At 31.2% G+C, this 21,425-nt stretch overlaps 1 protein-coding gene across 1 annotated transcript in view; it reads left to right on the top strand.

Moving 5' to 3' along the window:
• Positions 1 to 21,425, top strand: part of LOC128395259 (uncharacterized) — a 34,125-nt gene that overhangs the window by 8,100 nt on the left and 4,600 nt on the right. Inside the window, 8 exon segments of the mRNA XM_053355663.1 lie at positions 4,062 to 4,743; positions 4,746 to 5,167; positions 5,170 to 5,228; positions 5,230 to 6,574; positions 6,662 to 6,767; positions 16,446 to 16,650; positions 17,364 to 17,490; positions 17,576 to 18,929. Coding sequence (XP_053211638.1) covers positions 4,062 to 4,743; positions 4,746 to 5,167; positions 5,170 to 5,228; positions 5,230 to 6,574; positions 6,662 to 6,767; positions 16,446 to 16,650; positions 17,364 to 17,490; positions 17,576 to 18,929 — 4,300 coding nt within the window.

Genomic DNA, 21,425 nt, shown 5'->3' with positions numbered 1-21,425 from the left:
ATTCAGAAAATTCCACTTTAGTTCATTCCTAGCATTTATTTTTATCATGATGAAAAAAGATGAAGTCAGAAAAACGAAAGACAGAAACTTGAATACCCAGAATTCATATTTATAAATAACTGAATGAACTTTTATCATAATGAAAGCATTTATATTTTTTTTTTCATCATGGTGAACAATTTTACAATGATAACAATATTGATGATGATGATATTTGTAGTTACTATTAGAAAATGTTTCGGATGAATTTTAAAAAATTGTAATACTCATGAGTATTTATCATGGATGAAAGTTGAACTTTCAATTCTGGTTATGAAAATGAAGATAAATTTCCTGATACACCAAAAGGTGTTCAAAGTATATTTACAAATGAAAAGTGAGTAAAATTGAACATCATCTTTATCATGATGATGATCAATTCAAGGTGTATATTCATTTATTCAGTTTCAGGTTAGGTGATAATCATAATTGTTGAATATGATTATCATGAATTCTTATAAAATTTGAAAATATGAAGACTAAAATGAGGTATTTAGTATGAATACCATGATGATGATAATGATTACTGGTGGAAAATAAGTTGAGAATATAAAAAAAAAGCTTTTTCCTTATGCTTTTTACCATAAGGAAGAGAACAAGATATTCAGAACTGAAAAGTTTCTTCATGATGATGATATTCAGAATTCAAATAACATGAATGTTATTTAGGATGATGACGATGGTGATGATGACAATATATATTTGTGCATGATAAATATATTGTGTGCTCAGATATAAAGTGTTACTTGAATTATTATTGTCTGAACAGACAAAATATCATGAAAATAGATCAGGATGAGAAGTACCCTGAGAATAATAGTTTCATCCATTAAAATGATGAGAATGCTGGAGAAGAGATGAAAATGATGATGGTCATCATGAAGACAGAAAGAAAGAGAGAGAGAGAGAGAAAGAATAAAAAATAATCTCATATATGACCTTAAGGAGAAGATGAATTCTCCTTGGAGATAAATATAGTCAAATGAAGGGTATTCTTTGTGGAAATATAACATTTTCCTCGAACTAGTGTTCAGAACTTTTATTCGAGTTTATTTCTTTTTCTTTCTCGATTTCCTCGATTTTGCAAAAAGTTCAAAGTTTAATCTGAAATTGAAGAAAATGAACTTTTTTTTGCTTCTCTTCCCCCCATTCTTATGTAATTAACTTTGAGGAAAAATTTGATTTACAATTTTAATCAGCGTTTGCAATTAACTAATCTGGTTCATTTTGTAAATGCAATTCCTGTTGGATGATTAAAATTGATTACAATTTAAATGAAAAAGATTGAAATAGATTCAAAGTCTCCATGTGTATTCATGCAACATTTAACTCTGTTGCTTGTGTAATTTAATGAAACTCATTAAATTAAATTGAGCTAATCAGTATAATTAAAGTTTAGAGAATGAGAAAACTAGTAGAAAAAAGTTCTGATGAAAATTCAGTTGCAGATAGTTCATCATCTTGATCATCATCTTTATATTGTATATTAACCAACATGAAAGTTCATTATAATCATTTACCCTTATGGTCAATGATTTTAAATATATCATTATCATGAAGATGATCATGATTGTCAACATAATTCAGTTTCAATTTAGATAATGATGATAATAATAATGAGAGTACATGATAATTGTCATGATAAGACAATGATTTATGTTTGAAACAATTTTTTAAGAAACAAAAGTTGACAAACTTTTCCAATCTTTATGATGGTGAAAACTTTTCATCACAAATTTAATAAGTTAATTTTAGGAATCATTCTGAACCTGATTATTTTTATTGAGCTATTTAAATATCAGGGAATATCTAATTACCTTTGGCAGAACTTTTATCGAATTTGAAACTTTGAATATTTATCATGTTCTCATCAAGGTGTGGTGGTTAGAACTCGAAAAAACTTTTCTTTCCTGATGCAATGTGAAGATTAAGATGGAAAATATGATAAATTGATTTTCTTTTATCATAATTGTGGATACAGAATATGAACAATTGTCATGAATTTTCATTCCTTTTCCCAGGAAAAAAAAGTTCTTACAATAGTTTTGCGAATTTTTCTTCTCTCTTGTCAACTGAATTTCCATGATTATATTAATGATGAAATTTTCTTTTCATTTTTCTCTAACATTTTGACAGTAATTATTCAATAGAATGTATTTATATTGAATTTACCATGAAAACTTTTTCATGGGGAAGATAAAACGTTTGATTAATTGTTGAAAAATATTCAAGAATTGGTCAGAATTGTAATATTCTTATGATTCCAATTCTGTGATTGTGGAATATTAAATAAAACCTATTCCATGGTAACTATTGAATATGATTATGATAATAACTGAATTAACAATTAAGGTGGTGAAGAAAAAAGTTTCACCATTAATTCAATCAATTAACTAACATTACATTTATTCAACATTCTAATTGATTAATATTCAAGTTAAACGATTGAATTATTATCTTATACTTACCATTAATTATCGTTAATTATCATCATGGTAAAAGTTATCAAGACAATTAAATCAATTAAATTGTTATAACATTTTAATCACATTAAAAGTCTTTCAACAATTTGATTCGTAAAGTGAAACAAAAACGATTCCCAAATTAGTTTAACAATTCAATTTGATGATAATTAATTCATTCTAATTAGTATTTAAATCATCATGAATCTTACAATATAATAATATATCTATAAAATGGACTAATGATTGATTCATCGTCCAAGAATTAATCATGAATCCAAGTCTATAGACTGAATTAGTGACTGGAAATTTAGTATCACCATGAATCTCTTGAATCTTGATAGTTATTTTATTTGAACGGAAGATGATGAAGATAAACGTAAGATAATTTATTCTTGACCATGTTGTCCACTATCTGATCAAAGATATTAATGAATATGGATAAATTATCATCTTTTACTGAATCATGAAGATATTTTGATTGAATTACATGATGGAATTGTAATTTATGATAGGATTTCAAGTCCATCTTTCTTGTAATTACATGTTATCATCTCACTTGAAGATTTAACTGATTGGGTGGGAATATCTCTCTCTCTCTCTCTTGATTGTTTGTTTTTAATTGTATCTTCATGAGTGAGATGATTACTGAGGATGAAGATAATTGTTACAAGGAAAATGTCGTCTGATGTTGCATATCTATATATGTATTCATTTTATTATCTACACTTAATATGATTCGCCTCATGAAATGATTGAACTATTTTCAGATTCGGTTTCTTCGTGTATCCTTTTTCTTGCTGATTCTTAGTTTATATAATTTCTTGCTGATTGTCATGCAAATTACAGGAAAAAGAGGAATTCACTTAATCGATAATGATAATATTATGTATTTAGTATTTGTATCTAGTGATACCTCTGGTTTCCTTTACTTTTCCCACTCATACTAATCTATTTCCACCCCACTCTCTCTCTCTCTCTCTCTCTCTTTTCATCTGTATCAATTCAGATTCATTGATACTTTTCATCTTCTGTTGATGATCAAGTGTATTTATGTTTATGTTATCATCCTGATGATGATGATGATGATGATGATCATCATCATCATCTGAAAGACTGATTCTGAAAAACTATATCATCTTTTGATTAGGAAATGAAAACAGCATGATATTGACAGGCTCAATATTGAGATATCATGGTAATCATCAATAATAACAATCCACTTATACTCATTTAATAATCATCTTGATGATCATAAGGAATAATCAATGAAATTATTATCATTTAGTAAACAACAAATCAATTACTTGTTACTAATATCTCAAAGATAAATTGTTAATTGCCTCTTGACAAAAATAACAATAAATTGTTACTGATTTATTTAATCATCTTGATCTGTAACATTTTCAAGAGATTGCAATTAGAATTCAATTAATATATTGATAGTTGTGTCTATCCTTCTGCATCATTTCCGTTTCCGATCAGATTGTTTCTTCTTCCAATTTAATATCAAAACTTTTCTTTTCTCAATTTCTTTCCAACAATTTTCCTTATTTTCAGCCTGGTTGGCATAATTTCACCTTCTATGCTTATAATAAAATCCAAGGACGCACGGAACCGATAACTCGGGATCTTTACTTTATGAAGCCCGTTTCTGGCCTTGGACTGACCGATATTAGTGTTGATGTTACCAAACCAGCGAATAAGATTTTCCAAATAACCCTAAATGAGATTGGTACCGATTCTTGTGTCGCTATACTCTATGGTGATTTAATGCCTTTCCATAAGTCGGCTAGTCTATTTGGTAAACCTGAACATTGTTCAGAGGGTTTTCCTGATATTCTGGTAGCTCATCATGGTGATATTAATGAAACAATGACAGCACCTTATGATTATACCGGTGGACCAGGGGACTATGTGGTCACGGTAAAAGCTTGGAATGCAATTACTAAAACAATTTCAACGCAATTGACCACAACTGTCCTCGAAATCGATTGTTATATGCCAGAAGTGAGCATTTTCAATCCAGTAACAAACCGAACTCTTGGAACTAAAGTTTGGAAATCGAAACCCGTTCAACTTTACTCACTGGCTAAAGTTGATTGTAATGCCTCAATTACAATCTCTAAATACTGGGAATGTTATTCAATCGATGAGGCTACAGGCCAAATCATAGCACCTTTTGACCTTTCGACACTTGACTCGTACCGAAAGACGGTTCTTTATGTTCCGCCATTTATGTTACCCAGGGTCTTTATGAGTTTCGGTTTGTTGTTAACTTGACCAATTTAGAGCCTCATCCGTTGTTACCTTTTTCCAATTATGCCAAGACTTATATTCGAGTGGTGCGTTCACCGTTTATCGGTAAAATGACCGCTGGAGCCGAATCAAGAGCGATCAGGGGTATGGGTCAACGATTGAAACTCGCACCAGGATTATATTCAGTTGATCCTGATGATGAAACGAATAAAAACTTTAGCCTTATTTGGTACTGTCGACGACTTCCCAGTGAGAAACTTTTCGATTCGGAAAATGACAAGAAAAAGGAAAATATGAAACCAAAGAAACCATTGAAAGCCGATGAAGATGATGAGGACGAAGATGCCGAAAATGAGTCACCAGGTGATGGAAACGATTCTGGATCGACAAATCAAAAGGGTCAACGGAAAATGGTTCAGCTGGAGAGGAAGAGTTGACAATCTCGAATCCATTGTGGGAACGACCGGCACATGGAGGATCTCGGCGGGTGCTTTGGTAAAGGTCCAGGTCGGATCAATATAACGGATAAATCAATCGACTGGCCGACCTCAGTTTTTTACGCTGCTGGTTTCGTCTATGAGATTGTGGTCAAAATTGACCCGCCCGATCGTGAACCTTCTTGGTCAGGTATTCAGTTGAATCTTCTTGACAGGTCACCACCTTCAATCACAATTCAATGTCAAACACCAGCTCTTTGTTACCCACACGTACCGATAGGCCAGAAAATTAATCCGGTTCGAGTTGGACTTATCGGTGTTTGTGATGAAGATTGCGGTGGATCGTTAATCTATGAGTGGACAATTTTCGGTATCGATTCAATTTCAGGGGAGGAACATCTCCTTAAAGATGCAGCGGACTTTGTGGTCGGTGCACATGACGTAAAAATGGCCTTGGGTAAAGAGTTTTTCGATCGGTTTTATCCAAAATATGGAGACTTTTTCGCTAAACTTGCAGTTATAAATGAACGTGGTGATCGAGGTGAATCAGATATTTTCCTTCATATAAACAAACCACCAACGGGCGGAGATTGTAATATGACCTCAACTGGTCAATACGCTTTGTTGGACAAACACGCAATCAATTGTTACAATTGGTATGATCCAGAATTTAAACCAATTGAATATTATGGATTCTGGATCTGGGATCGAGTCAAAGATTCAATTTCATTCCTCTCATATGGACCCACACGCGCAGCGACATTAATACTGCCCCCAGGTGAATTCATGGTTGGTGTCGATATCCGAGATAAAGAAGGAGCACTAACAAGACACCCGATAGCTAATCTAACACTCATTCCACCGACTCAACAGCAATTTGATGCTTTCATGGAATTGAAGCAATTTGAAAATGCTGATGCCGCCGGTGATCAATCAAGAATGTCAATGATATCTCAAGCTGTCTCATCCTTAATGAATATTGATCTAATTGATGAGAATCTACTGGACATGATGACCACAACAACGACAACAACAACAACCACAACAACCACAGTTAAACCATCAATCGGTAATGGAACCATTTTCGCCCAGAAAAGTGAAGCTAAAATCGAGGAGGAAGTTAGAACTCGATCGAAAATGGTTCAATCAGTTGAGAGTATAATGAATGTGGACACATTGAATTCACTTGAGGCCATTGGGTCAGTTTTATCAGCGATCTCAGGGCGTGGTAAGGGTATTGACAATGAAGCTAAAGAAGTTGTTCTAAGATTATTAAATAAAACAATTAACATGGCATCGAACTTGGAAGTTGAATCTCCTCAACAGTTAATTGATTTCTGTATGTTTGCTGTTGGCACAATGGGAGCAATTGTCAATGTAAGTTATTCACTAATGACAATTATCATCAATAATTAGATAACTACTCATCATTTCCGTTTCCTCTTCACACATTCCCAAACCTAGAGAATGACTGAACAATTGATAAAAAAAGTGGTCCTACCGACTGACCGATCCAAGGCTTGGGGAATTGAATATGAAGTTGAAGCCCCTGATTATGGTGAATCCAAAGGTGAGAACTGAAATTAGATTAATTGTTGATCCATTGATTTAGATTTAGATTTTTGTACTCTGATGATCTAAATTCATTTCGTTACATTTAAACCATCGTTACATTGCTATCTCTAAATGTTGGTCAATTACTATTCTTAATTTTATTGCTGGTAATCAATTTAAATTAGAACCAATTGATTATTTACAATAAGTGTTTCTTACAATTAGAGTTAAATTGTTGTATTACTTTCTTATTGACAACATGTTAATCTTATGTGTTTGTGAGTATTTTCGTTTGGTTAATGATGTTGATTCTGTTTTCTGATTATGATGATGATGATTTTCAGATGATTATATTTAGTGAGTATTAATGATTCACAATGTAATTTACAGATTATTGTTATTACATTGTTATTTAGGACTAATCACTTTTTCGTTTGGCTTGATAATTAAGGAAAAGGAAAACTTGAAACTGACCATTTAAATGGTCAATGTAACTATACTATTATTCAACCGTTTTCATGTATACATCTATTATCATGGTAACCAAACTGATTAGTTGATGATGATCAGAAAAGTTTTTTTTTTCTAGGAAAAGGAAATGATGAGAAAAAGGATTGACTAGAGACGAAGATGAAGATGAGGAAGATAAGGAAGAGGAAATGAAGAAAAGTCTTTTCTCTTCTTCTTGTTCTGTATTTTTCGTATCTTCCCCCCTCCACCCATGAGTCGATGATTAAGGTTTCGTATTGAAAGATATTCAAGTGAAGTGGTTTTTGTCTCATTTCCTTCATGGCATTACTTTACTTCCGCTTTGAAGAAGATGAAAATTGTCTTCATCTTCCTTCTCTCTCTCTCTCTCTCTCTCTCTCATCTTCATGGTACTAATAAGTTTAGGAACTTCTTAAAGGTTCTGAATCTCCTCAATAGTAACAAAGGAATCAGATCTTTAGATTTTTGTTTCGTTGGAATTTTTTAATCTTCATCTTGATTCTAATCATTAAAACCTATTGACGCATTTTCTTTCATTTCCTGTTTCCGTTTTTCTTTCTAGTTTCTGGTTACCTTTTTTTTATTGTTTTATTAACAATCAGATTAAATCTGATAATATATCAATCATTTTCCCTGTTACATGAATCCGATAGATATTGAAACTTGCTCTTGATATCGAAAACGATAAAGTGAATATGAAGATATTGATAACAGAAATTGGTTCATTCTTTTCAAAAGGTTATCATGAAATTTTTGTTTTCTCATTTCAAGATTTAAAACTCAATAAACTTACAGATTTTCTGAAAACCATGATAGAGAAACAAAAGAGAAAAAAATTATCTTCTTTTTAAGCCTTTAATTTTCTATGTGACATGAATCTATGAACAGAGAGATAAATGTATCAAAAGAGAGAAAGAGAAAAAATCTGATGATAATTCAGAGATGGTAGAATAAAATTTCAGGGTAACACGAAAAAAAAACCTTGTTAATGATAATGGCAAATGAGTTAGTATGATAATGATAATAGATTTAATAATAACTACTGATACATTATATTGATAGTTGTTACTTTGATTATCATGTTATCATTGAAAAAAACTCATTTCCACCCTGTTTTTCATGAGAGATGAGGAGATTTATGAAAGTGAAATTGAAATAACAAATGATTGTGAAAGGAAAAGACAATTATTATTGATACAAGGCGTTTCTTATTATCTTTATCATCATCATCATTATCAGAACTTTGTTTTTTTCTCTCATTTTTCCCTCCCTGTTATTCAGAGTCAACTCAACTATTATCATGAATCGTCATCAGAATTTCATTCTGGTGCCTTTTTATTGAGCAGTTTTTTTGTTTTCCATAGTAAAAGGAAAACATCGATTAGTAAATTTTTATCTTCATCCTTTTGTTTCCTCTTCCTTTCATTTGTCTTTCTCTCTCTCTCTCTCAGTTTCCACCCTGAAACATTTCACTCGCCCCACGTTCTTGGTTACTTATTGTACTCGATAACATTGTGTGTGTGTATTAATATCATAAGATATAATCATTAATTGTTAACTATTACAAAATTGGTGATATCATCAGCAGAAAAACAAAACTGATTTAGTCTAAGGAAGAGGGTGGGATTTGGGTGGAGTGGGGTGGGAAGATATTGTTGATAATTGGATAGATTGAAGGAGCATTTTAATGAAGATTCACTGATGATGATATCTATGTCATGATGATGATAATAATGATGGATATTTGATAAGAGAGACTGTTATGAGTTTCAATTAATATCATGGAAATGATATTATCATCTTCATGTGAGTTCTGATTAGATTTTTTCTCTCTCTCTCTCTCTCCATTTTCATTATTATTTATCATCATACTTTTTTGTCATTTGTTTCAATATTAATTTCATCATGACAATTGTTCAATGTTATCATTATTATTAATATTTACTCAGAACTTTTTCTTGATTATCTGAGATAATTATTTCTCAGGAAAGTAATCATTTGATGATGATTATTGTCACATGGTTACACCTTTAGTTGTTGACAATCATGCAAATATTATAAACACAGAATAGGAAACTGAAGAGATGATATGGATTCCACATGATGAAACAAGATATTGTTCAGATATTGAGAGAAACAAAAATATTTACCATGATGGAAAGATAATGATTGTCAGAACTTTTTTTTTTCATATATATTCGTGATCAAGTTTCAATGTTTTTCCTTTTTGTTATTATTATCATGATTTCATTTTTAGTATTTACACTTATCATGGTTATTGTAACTCTAAATAAATATCTAACAGTTACATGATTGATTCAAGGAATCATAGGAAATCTCATCTTCCATTCTGAAAGTAATCATACTTTTTTTTCATCCCTCGGATTCAATTTTCATGGAAACTGTGAACTTATTATCAGGCAAAAACTGAGCAACTGATAAATTGATATTCATATGTATTTGTATATACTGAACACTATCTGTTTGTTCATGATGTTTAAATCAAGATAGATTTACATGAGATCAGAAAATCAGATTCATAATTGAGTAAATACGATAAATATTGAGCTACATGATGTCTAATTGCAAGTTTATACTAAGAGGGAGGAAGAAATTGAATTCTATCAATTTCAATCGTGAGAATTTTGAATTTTTTCCTCTTACTTATCAGAACTTTTTCTTATCTCTTTTCTATTAGTTACCTGTAATCAGGGAAATAATATCTTTGATCTGAATGAATTTCAGGTTATCTGAACCAATTGTGATTGTGATTTCAATGTTACATGATAGTTGATTATTATTCTGATCATGAATGAATACCAATGATATTTTCTGTTGAAGTTATGTTTTTATAATGATAAATGGTGAAAGAATGAGTAAAATCAACTTTTCTCTCTCTCTCTCTCTCACTAACTGTCTCCTCATGATGATAATAATGATGAACACATGGTAAGTGATAAAGGGAAAAAGTTCATGACTCAGAATTTTCATGTCGATAGAATTAATTGTTTAAATCATTTCTCTTCATGTGGAATATGTTAACATGATGTTTTCTTTCAAATTTTTCTTCTTCTTCAGAAAATTGAATTCTCACTGAATATGAATTTCGGGTGAGAAATGTATTGGAAAATATTGGAAATAAATTCTCATTATTTTCCATGTTTCTTTTTTTCTCTTCATTTTCATGATATTTGCCCTTCTCAATGTTCAACTGAATAGTTTTGATGGTCAAGGGAAATAGAAATGAAATTGAAATTATTACTCAGCAAACATTTTCATCTCATGATATTGATTGTATTCATTTTGTTTTTTATTACCATGTTTCCAATATTATTTATCATTTTTTTTTCTTCTTTGGCACAAATTGGAACTTTTTCTTGCTCCTTTTCATTTTTCGAGGATAAAATTTATCATGAAAATGTCACTCTCAGGATTCTCAATGTGGAGCTTGAATTGTTGCGGTGGATTCACCTTTCCAATTGATATCCACCAGTAAGAAATTATGATAAGTTTGAATTTTGGAAAAGATATTATTCTAAATCGAAATTGTTTCCAAGTAATTTTTAGAACTTTTCGTTTTCTTTTCTCCATCCAATTTATCATTTTCTTTTCTCTAAACATTTTACAGAATTTATTCTTACCTTTATTTCCGTTCTTCATGATAATCTTCCATCGTCATGATGATCTTCATCATATGGAGATGAAACAATCGAATGAAAAAAAACTTCTAACCAGAACTTATTCTCATCCTTAATCATATATTCAACCTTTTCCATCTTTATCATCACAACTTTTCCTACTTTATCCTGACAGGTATCATGGTAATGAGCAATATCATAAGTTTCAATTCTGAATAAATTACCGTTAACATGATCAGGATTAAGGTTAGTTTTTTATTCAAGAATATAAATGTCGATGGTTACTCAGTGAATTCATTTTCCATGATTGGAAAACAGAGCACTCGAAAAAAATTTTTCTTTTCCTCTGTTTCATCGAAATATTTTCAATCATGAAATTGAACCTTTTCTTTTTACTTTTTCTTTTTCATTCTGAATATTTACTATTTTCTCTCCTAAATATGTTCCATAAAAATTCTGTCAAATTCAGAAGAAAAAAGTTCCATTCTAAGTTTAATGTTTTTCTCTTTTTCCATACTAATATTATGTTCGTCTTTATTTAACTCTTGTTTATTTTTTTCTCTTCTTCTCCTTCAGAACTTTCAGAATCTCTTTTGTATATTAACCTTTCAGAGTTAATACAATCACCATTTTCATGATGATTGTTAATCATTTAGACTTTAATTGTTGCGAGTTTACAGTGATTTGAATAAAAAAATTGTCGAATAGATAGAGAGAGAGAGAGAAAAGTTCTAATCTCTAAATGATTATTTATTGATTGGAAGAATTCATGAGATTATAACAAGAATATCGAGTAAATCGGATTAAATGATATGAATTATATCGAAGTGAATTTCACGATTTTGGAACGAACAAAATAAAAGTTTCATCAAGATGGAACTTATGAATCTGAGTGATATTTTCTCCCAGAATTTCATCCAATAAACAGAGAGAGAGAGAGAGAGAGAGACTCATGGTGATTCATCATGATAAAGGTAGAAGAATCTATGAAAATAAGAAGAAAAAATTCTGTTGTCATTATTATTACTATTCTTTACCATTCAGAGCTTCCTTGGTGTAAGAATAGTAATGAAAAAAATATATATGAAATCGAAAAAAAAGTTTCCTCTCTTCAGCATTCTTGTTAATCCAACTTAATGGCAACATGGAATGATGATGATGATGATGATGATGTTATAATAAGCAGAATGAAAAGTGAGAGGGAGCTGATGATAAGGATGATGACGGAGATGATGATGAAACAAACAAATATAATCTTCTTGTTGTTGTTATGCCTGGAAGCCAATCCAATTTGTAGTAATATTATCTTGGAATATCAAAATATTTCCAGTGATAATAACATTTTTCTCTCTCCTAAATACCATGATGATAATGATGAAGATGGAAAAAAAAGTTCATAATCTTTTTAATGAGCTTCATCATTATGAGTCACTAATAAGCATGATGATGATGAAGATGAGCCCTCATGATAATAGTCATAAGGGATAATAATAATATTCTAGAATTTGTTGTTCTGTTGAGAAGAAGAGAAAAAAATTTGTTAAAAGTAATTTTCACTTGGAATTGGATTCGAAAAACCAGAAAAGTTCTAAAAGCTTCGAATATGTTTCAAGTTCTATTCCTATGATTGTCACAATTTCTCTCTTTCTCTCTCTCCTTTTTCTTTATGTTTTTTTTTGTTATTTTCTAAAATTTCATTTGAATTTTGATTCACCCAACATTTATCATTCTGTTCTGTCTAAAGTTTCCATCATGATAATATCAGAATTCTGGTCAGAATTCAAGTAGAGAAAATGGAAAAACTTTTTCCTTGTACCTTTCAAGTTACGAATTAACTTGGGACTTTATTGTTACTAATATCATCATCCATGTTATTAACACCCTGTATGTTATCCTCTTGATCATCATGGTGACTTGAAAAATGCTAAGACTGTTATTTAATACGTTTCAAGATGATGATGACTATTATTATCATCATCAGGATAAGAGATCACTGAGCACGTTCATGATGATGATAAAAAAAAAGTTCATCTTCTGATCAACTATTTCAACCAATAATCATCATTAAATTTATTATTATCATTATCATTTCCATCATCATCACTTTCATCCTCTAATCATCATCAATAGTTTACATTAGATTGTTGAGTTTCTGAAGGTTAAATGAGCTCAATTTAAGTTAATTGGGATGAACAATTTAGCTTTTAACATCAATCGATTGACTTTAGTTTTCTTGATCATTTCAGGAAAAAAATCATTGAATTACTTTTGATTTGTAATCATGGAATCAGATTCGGTTAATGGTCACTAAAAGATTATAATAATAGTTGAAGGAAAGAGAGAAATTGAATTTTGAATTTGCTTAAGTTTTGGCGAAAAAATTGTTTCAATTTGGAGAGAGTTTTGAAATTATGAATTTCCATTCATGGTGGAATCAGAATTTTCTGTCAAGTTATCAGTATGGTGCCGATGGTTTTAATACAATTGCCTCGAGTTTTGAGTTTCCTTTCATTTCCTGGACAATTGAAAGCTGACAGAATGAACTTCCTATAAGATAAGATACTAACATGATGACATTTACTCAGTGATTTTGATGATTGTGACTTTGAATGATGAAAAGTCGAGTAAAAATTGAAAAATCTTCAGGAAATTATCCATTTCAGTTTCTAATGAATGAGGAACCAATTTAATGTTATGGTGAATAAATTTTTCTCCTTGATTTACTTTTCTCCCTCTCTCTCTCTCTCTCTCTCTCATTCTTACCCACAAATCCACCACCAACTCACCCATAAAGTTTACCACTCCAGCTCCCTACCTATGGGAGTGATAACTTATCCCCATGTCTATCAATACTGTCGACAACAGGTTGACTATAAAGGAAGAAGGTTTTATTTTTACTCGAATTGTTAACCAACGAAAATGAGAAAAAAAATTCTGATCAGAATTGAAACAAATGTTCACCAGATAATATTTATGTCGATTGATATAATTCGAGATTCAAAGCGATTTATACTGATTATAATATAGAGGATTCAAACTGAATGAAGAGATGAATCGATAAGAAATTTATTCTAACGATATTCTGAGCCCGTGATGAAATTCTCACATCTTTGGTGTAGTTTCATGTGCTCAGTTTTATTTTGGAAATGAACTTTTCTATTAATATTAGATTCATGATGATTCCAAGTGGTTTAACAAACAATAACATGATGACAAATAAAAATAGATTGAATTTTTTTTTCTTAATTTCACCAAAAGTAAACAATACTTTCTTTTGGTTTTCTATCATAACAAACACGATGTTGATATTTGATTTTATTTCTTCATGAGGATATTATTTTGCTATCTATGAACTTTCAACTACATGGTGATGAAAATGATGTTGACGGTGATGCGAAATCAATGATATCAGATGATTGAGTTTTCAAGTGACATAAAAACAATAAGATGATAACAGAAAGAAAAATATATCCAATTGTTATCGATTCTATTGATGAATATATTGGATGAATTGAGGCAAGTTCTTGCTGATTGTGTATCAATTTCATGAGCAGAGATGCTTTTAATCCATATATTGATTCATTTGGAAGGGTTCAGATTACATGGTGATGATGACGAAATGAAGGAGTGCGAAAAAATCCCGACGATAAAGAGGAATGATGATGAAATCTCGAGATGAAAAGAAAGAGATGATTCGATTGAGAGAGACAGAGAAAAAAGTTCTAATCGATTTTAGCTAACTTTTTGTTCATTTCGGTTTTTTTTTCGCTTCTATTTTGGTTCATTCATTTGATTGTCTTTTCTGAGAATCAAAGATTCATTAATTTCCATTCTGAAAGGTAATTTGTAGAATCCATTGTTCTCTCCCCTGATTCTCATGATGAAGATTCAGAGTCACAATTAGAACTCGATTAACAAATTGTTTCTGGTCTCTTATCGATGTTGTTAATCTGTAATCATTATCGTAGATTTTGCGTCTTGATTCATATTCATGATGATTGTTTGGTGATTTATTTAGATTTGGAATTGATGATCACATGAGAATCTGAGTTGACGATAAAAAAGAGACAATTTTTTTCACCTTATCATGCATTTCTCATGTTTCTCTTGAGTGATAATAAACCTAAAAATCATTTATCAAAGATAAAGAAACTTGAAAACTTGCTGAATCCACGGAATCAGAATTATCCTTGATAATGAATATATTGAGAATGAACTTTTTTTTCAGGTGATTTAACATTCAGCTGAAAAGTGAGATGATTCCATTGATTAGATAGACATCAATTTATTACATTTATTGTATTTTCTCATGTTACAATAAAACTTATGTTCCCAATCAGTTAATTTGATTATCATGATTCTTATCATTGATCAATATTAAACATGATCAATGTAAATGTTTGACCAAATTACCATGATGATGATGAGCCGATCACAGAAACAAACACTTGACCAATGTAATTAGATTTGGTTTGATTTTTATTCGATTTTTGCAAAAATTGATGACAACAAAAAAAGTTCTGTTACCATGAACTACCATGATAGTTAAGAACTTTAGAAGTTTTCGAGAAAAAATTGATCATTAATTGTGATTAATTTATATAAAACTTTTCCAATTTTCTCCTTTTTTTTTGAAAACTATCTTCAATCTCTGGCTGGTCAGACAAATTTCAACCAACTGAATTATGAACACTCAGTTTTATCTCATTTCCACCACCCTGAGTGTGTACACTAAATGGTGATAACCATGATTATCTGATTATTCTTGACTGAATATAAGAATTTGATAAAAGCTTTTTTGTCCTTTAGAAATATATTTATCTACATTGTATCATCTATATGAGTGCTCTCTCCCTGAGTTTTCAGGGCGATATTATATGAAGGAAAGACAAAGAAAAGTTCTGAAATGTTAAACTAAACATAAGGGAGAAATACAATGTTGATGTATAACATGATCACTTTGATAGAATGACAGTGACACCGAGTTGACTTAATAGTTAGTAGAAGACAAAGACAAAAAATACAAGCAAGTGAGTGAGAGAGTGAGAGAGAGAGAGAGATGATTATGTAACTGTGATGATCTTAAAAGGCTTCTCTTCATCTTCTCATCATCACCATCAACATCATCTTAATGGCTCATTATTATTAGATATAAGCGATTCTCTCTCACTCCATTCAAGATCTAACCTTTACTTTACTTGGACCTTAATATAGTAATTGATGAGGATGGAACATCAATTGATAACTAAATTGATGAATAATCATTAAGGGTTAACACCATCCATTTACCATGAGATTATAATCATTATCTTCATCTCATCTTCTTTGATAATCTCTTATTTTTTTCTCATTATTCTGTATGGAAACAATGTTAACATGTACAACTAAAAGAGTATCATTAATGATGTTTCGATGGAATTGTAAATTGTAGCACTTTTTAGATCGAAAGAGAGAGAGAGAGATAAAGAGATGATTTTCTCTCTCTCCCTGTTCCAATTTCAGTTCCATGAGTTTATACATATGAATTTCTGGTTTTTTTTTCTCTCTCTTTTTACTCGATAAATTAGATTATGTTTTCGATGGTAAATCATCAGTTGAAGAATCTCTGGCTCGAGCTGTTATTCTCAATGAGAGGAAACTTGGAGAGGAACAGATTAAGCAAATGGTTGGACTGACAATCGATCTGGTTCTGGCCATGCTAAGGAACATCGTTGTTGGTGAAAAGCCACTTACATTTTCAGCTCCTTCAGGATTATCACTCACCATTGAGATGTAAGTATATCTCATGGTGATCATCAAGAATCAGATGAAAAAAAGAATAAGAAAAAAAAATTATTCCTATTGATATAATGGGTCATTCTTTATGTAACATTAATGATAATGATTCACATTCTCATTCTCAGAACTTTTTTCTCCCCCTTTTCCTTGTTTCAGGTTTGAATAACACCATGAACAGATAATATTTAATGGTCATTGTGTTATTACATCATTACCATCATGATGATGATGAACAATTTTCTGAAATTTATTCTGATTGTTAATAATAATGAACCATAGTTAACATTTATTCAAGTTTATCTCTCAATAGCCACAACTTTTTTTCTGTATCTTCATGATGGTGAAAATTGTTGTCATCTTGAGTTGATTAGGATTCTGAAGATGATGTTGATACTTTTCATCACTTTGATGATGATTTTTATCAAATATTAATTAGGACATTTTCAAGAGTTTTCCTCTTAATCTCATGGGAGCACATTCATTATTTTCTGAATCTAAATTACTGAATTTATCACCATGTTAATGGTAATGATAAATTCATAAGATGATGAAATTGATTAATATCATTTTTAAGCATTTAATTTTGACATGTTGATTAGATTTTAATTTTTTTCTCTTCCAATGTCAATTGAATTGCCTGTTGAATTGAAACTCAGGTAATCAAGTTAATAGTGAATCTAATTAGTAATGTTTTGACCTAATTCCAGGTTCAATGGAGGTGGATTATCAAATAAGTCAATTGAACATGGGGATGCAGTTTATATCTTTCCCGAAGTTTGTTCAATTCTGGCAAGTAGGGATACATGTTATGGAAATGAAACCATGGGGATCATGGTGAGTTATTCATGGATTAATATTATGGAATTTTGTTTTTGTTTCTAATATAAATTTTCATCTCTCTTTACCTATTTACCCTTAGGCTGTTTCATGGCCATCCATCTTGGAATCGTTTGGTAATAGTGTTGACTTACTTTCTCAAGATACTCAAACACTACAATTGATTGTCTTGGATGAAGATTTAAGGATAATTGATGTTTCCAATGCGACCGATTATTTCTCAATAATTATACCCAGAGCGGGTTCTTCTGGTTCATCATCATCAGAATCAAATGAAATTGATACATCACTTTCAACGTTATCTGGAGGTTCAAGTTTACCTAATGATGGTGATTTTATTGTTCCTAAGCCTCGAGAAGGTGAATCAATGCAATATCATCAATTCCTTGTGACCAAAGCTTATTCAGCATTGAATATTGAGATAACTCCGACAAATCCTTCAGCACGATTGATCTTATTCCTTCACTATAAGAGTAAACCTTTCCTTTCTCACCATGAAGTTTCACTTCCTTTGGGGGTTATTGGTAATCAAAAGGGTTCAACTCATGATATTTTCTTGGGAAATAATATAATAGCAAATAGAACTGGTTTCTTTTACCTTGGAATTGTTTCAGCTAATGAAACGGCTCTTCGAGATTCACCTTATGCTTACCTGTTGGATGACATGATGATCCATGGTAATATTAGCTTAGATAATTCATCGATGACCATTGAAAATGTTACGACGGCTGATTGGATGTTAACCGATTTTGGGACAAATTATTCGATTCGTATTTACACTTCTGGTTGTTACTTTTTCGATTATAGTGAGAAAATTTGGTCTGGAAAGGGTTGCTTTGTGGCCCATGCAAATGCCCATATGACCCACTGCAAGTGTAACCATTTGACCTCATTCGGATCGGGATTTTTTGTCATGCCAAATACTATTGATTTTAGTTATGTCTTTGCCAATGCTGGGTTCGTTGATAATATTACCATTTATATGACTGTTATTTTGACCTTGGCTGTTTATATTATATTGGTTATTTGGGCTCGATCAGCTGATCGTGATGACCTTAAGAAAATGGGAGCAACCCCGTTACCTGATAATGATCCTAAAGATAAATATCTTTATGAGATTTCAGTTTTTACCGGTGATAAGGAAGCATCGGAAACAGATTCAAAGGTTTCATTCATTTTATCGGGCGATGATGATGAGACGGATGTTCGTAGTTTAACTGATCCGGTTAGGAAAGTTTTCCGCCGAGGAGCTCAGGATATCTTTGTCATGGCGGTTCCAAGAAAATTGGGTAGACTTACCTATCTACGTATCTGGCATGATAACTCAGGTTCGGGAAAGAAACGCTCATGGTTCTTGAACTTTATCGTAGTTCGTGATGTACAGACCGGAGAGAAATTTGAATTCATTTGTAACAAATGGTTTGCCGTTGAAAAAGGTAAGCCCATTAAGTCACAATGAGTAACTATAAATACTATAACATGAAGATAAAAATGTTCAGGCAACATGATGATGATGATAAGTTTACATGTTACATGGTTGGAAAGGGATTATCATGATTATCCAGATTATCTTTAGTATTAAGATCGATAACATGACGAGGGTCATGATATTGAATTAATTGTGAAGCCAATCGATGAACTGATCATTGGATATAATTGAATGATAACGAATTGATTACCATAAGAAACTACTCACAATCAATTTGGAATCTTGATACAAAATGAATTACAAATTAAGTCTAAAGAAATGAATTCATTCAATAATCTAAATTGAACTCAACTTGTACTTACAATTTGATGATGAGAGAGACAGAGAGAGAGAGAGAGAGAGAGAGAGAGAGAGAGGCTGATTGGAAGATGAAGATGGGGATGAGGAGGGTATAATTCAGTAGCTGTTACTCAGGAAGAGACCACAGGCTAACATGAATTACATATTATCTCATGAAAAACGTGGACTGAATTGTCAAGGACGAAGAAAAAAAGTGACCATGGAAAAGTTGATTGGTAATTTCAAAAGTTTCCACAAATTATTTCAAGTTGTACATTCTCATTTTAAATTATCCATCATCATGTTTCATCATCATTGAGTTTACAGGGAAGATAATTTGTTGTAGCCGTTATAAAGACCAAGATGAAGTTCTGGCAAAAGTCATGATAAAGTTCATGTTCAACATTGAATAACATTGACATGAACTCTGTAAATGACACATGAAGGAAAAAAAAATAAGTTGACTCACTGATTCATCTTATTTTTTTTCCTCAGAACTTTTATCCATTTATAAACACCCTGTAACTTTCAATTTACTCTACATGCAGAACAGAAATTCAGTTTAAACACTTTTTACTCTTATTATCATTTCCATCCCCTGATTCTGATTCTTTATCCAAAGAAGTTTTTTTTCTTCTTCTTCTTCTCTCCCTTCAGAACTTTCTTGTTATGATATTTTTTCCTTTCTTCTCTCAGTTTACCTTTACCTTTTTTCTTCATCTCTTGTGACCTTTTCTCTTTTCCTGGTTCACTAATAGACTCACATTGGGTGACACTCTTACACAAACTTGACATTATCCACCCTCGACCCACCCCAACTCACCCACTCAGGGAATGAATTTAGTTTTAAAGGTCTATTGTTATTCCTATTATATTATCATTTGAAACAACAGAAAGATATCCAATTAGTGTTTATATCCAACCTTTTGTATTTTCTGTTCAGATTGAGTTGGATTTTTTTTTACTCATTCTGATTATTATTGTTTGATTGTTGTTAACTAATATAAAGAATCACTAATTAGCTTATTCAATTAACGAACAACAATCAGAAACAATGATCTGATTGATGTTCTCATTAGATCAGTTTGGTGGAAGGGAAAAATTGACAATTGTTTCGCTTCTCAGGCTCAACTTTGGGTGAGGAGATGAACAGATAATTCAATAACATGTAAGGAAATTCAGAGAAAGGGAATGAGACTATTAGTCGGTGGGAAGTGGGTGGTGGGAGTGGAAGAGGAAAAAAAAAGTTCTGAGGATAAACAATTGAGATTGAGAAACAATTTAATAAAGTAAATAAACGTTTGCCTTTCAAATTTGATTCGTTTACATTTTAAAAGGGAAAACTTTCAATTCTCTGAATCAACTATTATAATCTATTGTTATCTAATATAATGATGTTCATCATGATCAAGTTTTCATGGTACTCATGATGATGATAATTCAATATATATATATGATGATATTCAAGTGTATTAGCAACATCTTATTTGTATAATTCAATTGGCTTGATTATCATCATGATCATCTCATTGAATTATCACTTCAATTGTCAATAGTTTGTCAATAGAAACTCAATTTTCAGTTTGTGAAATTTTTTGGTGTAAGAAAAATATTATATAATCTGAGTTCTCTGAGTCTTGAGAAAGGTCAGAATATCATTTATGTATATATGAGAACTATTTCTTTGCCTAACGAAATTTTCATGTTATTACATTTTCTACATGATCATGATAATCACCATGATGAATTTTATACAAATCATATATTCAAATGATGTTATTGAATTGATTTTTTTTTCACACTTATTTCATGAGGGTTATGGTGGGTTAAGGAGTGTGTAGGAGTTCAGGGTGGGTTTAGGTGTGAGAAAAATGAACTATTTGTTTATTATCATGTTGATGATCATCATTACTGAATCAATTTCAGCTTCACTCTGACTTTCTATTGAAAACCAATCATCGCAATACATTTGACTGAGACTTTTTTTCCTACATTCATCATCATTTTGATCATCATTCCCCCTCCCTATCTAACCACCACCACCACCACCACCCAACATCACCTTAATCTTTTCCTCTGAGTCTCTTTTATTTTCCTTTCACTTTTTTTTTATATTTCTCAGGGTGGGAGTGGGGTTTTTACCCTGTTGTTCAGCTTATTTCTG

The sequence above is a fragment of the Panonychus citri genome, unplaced genomic scaffold, assembly GCF_014898815.1.
Source record: "Panonychus citri isolate SS breed McGregor unplaced genomic scaffold, ASM1489881v1 Contig00141, whole genome shotgun sequence".
In the NCBI taxonomy this organism is placed as follows: Eukaryota; Metazoa; Arthropoda; class Arachnida; order Trombidiformes; family Tetranychidae; genus Panonychus; species Panonychus citri.
Note: the sequence above shows the minus strand (reverse complement) of the source record. Positions and strands in the feature narration are given on the sequence as shown.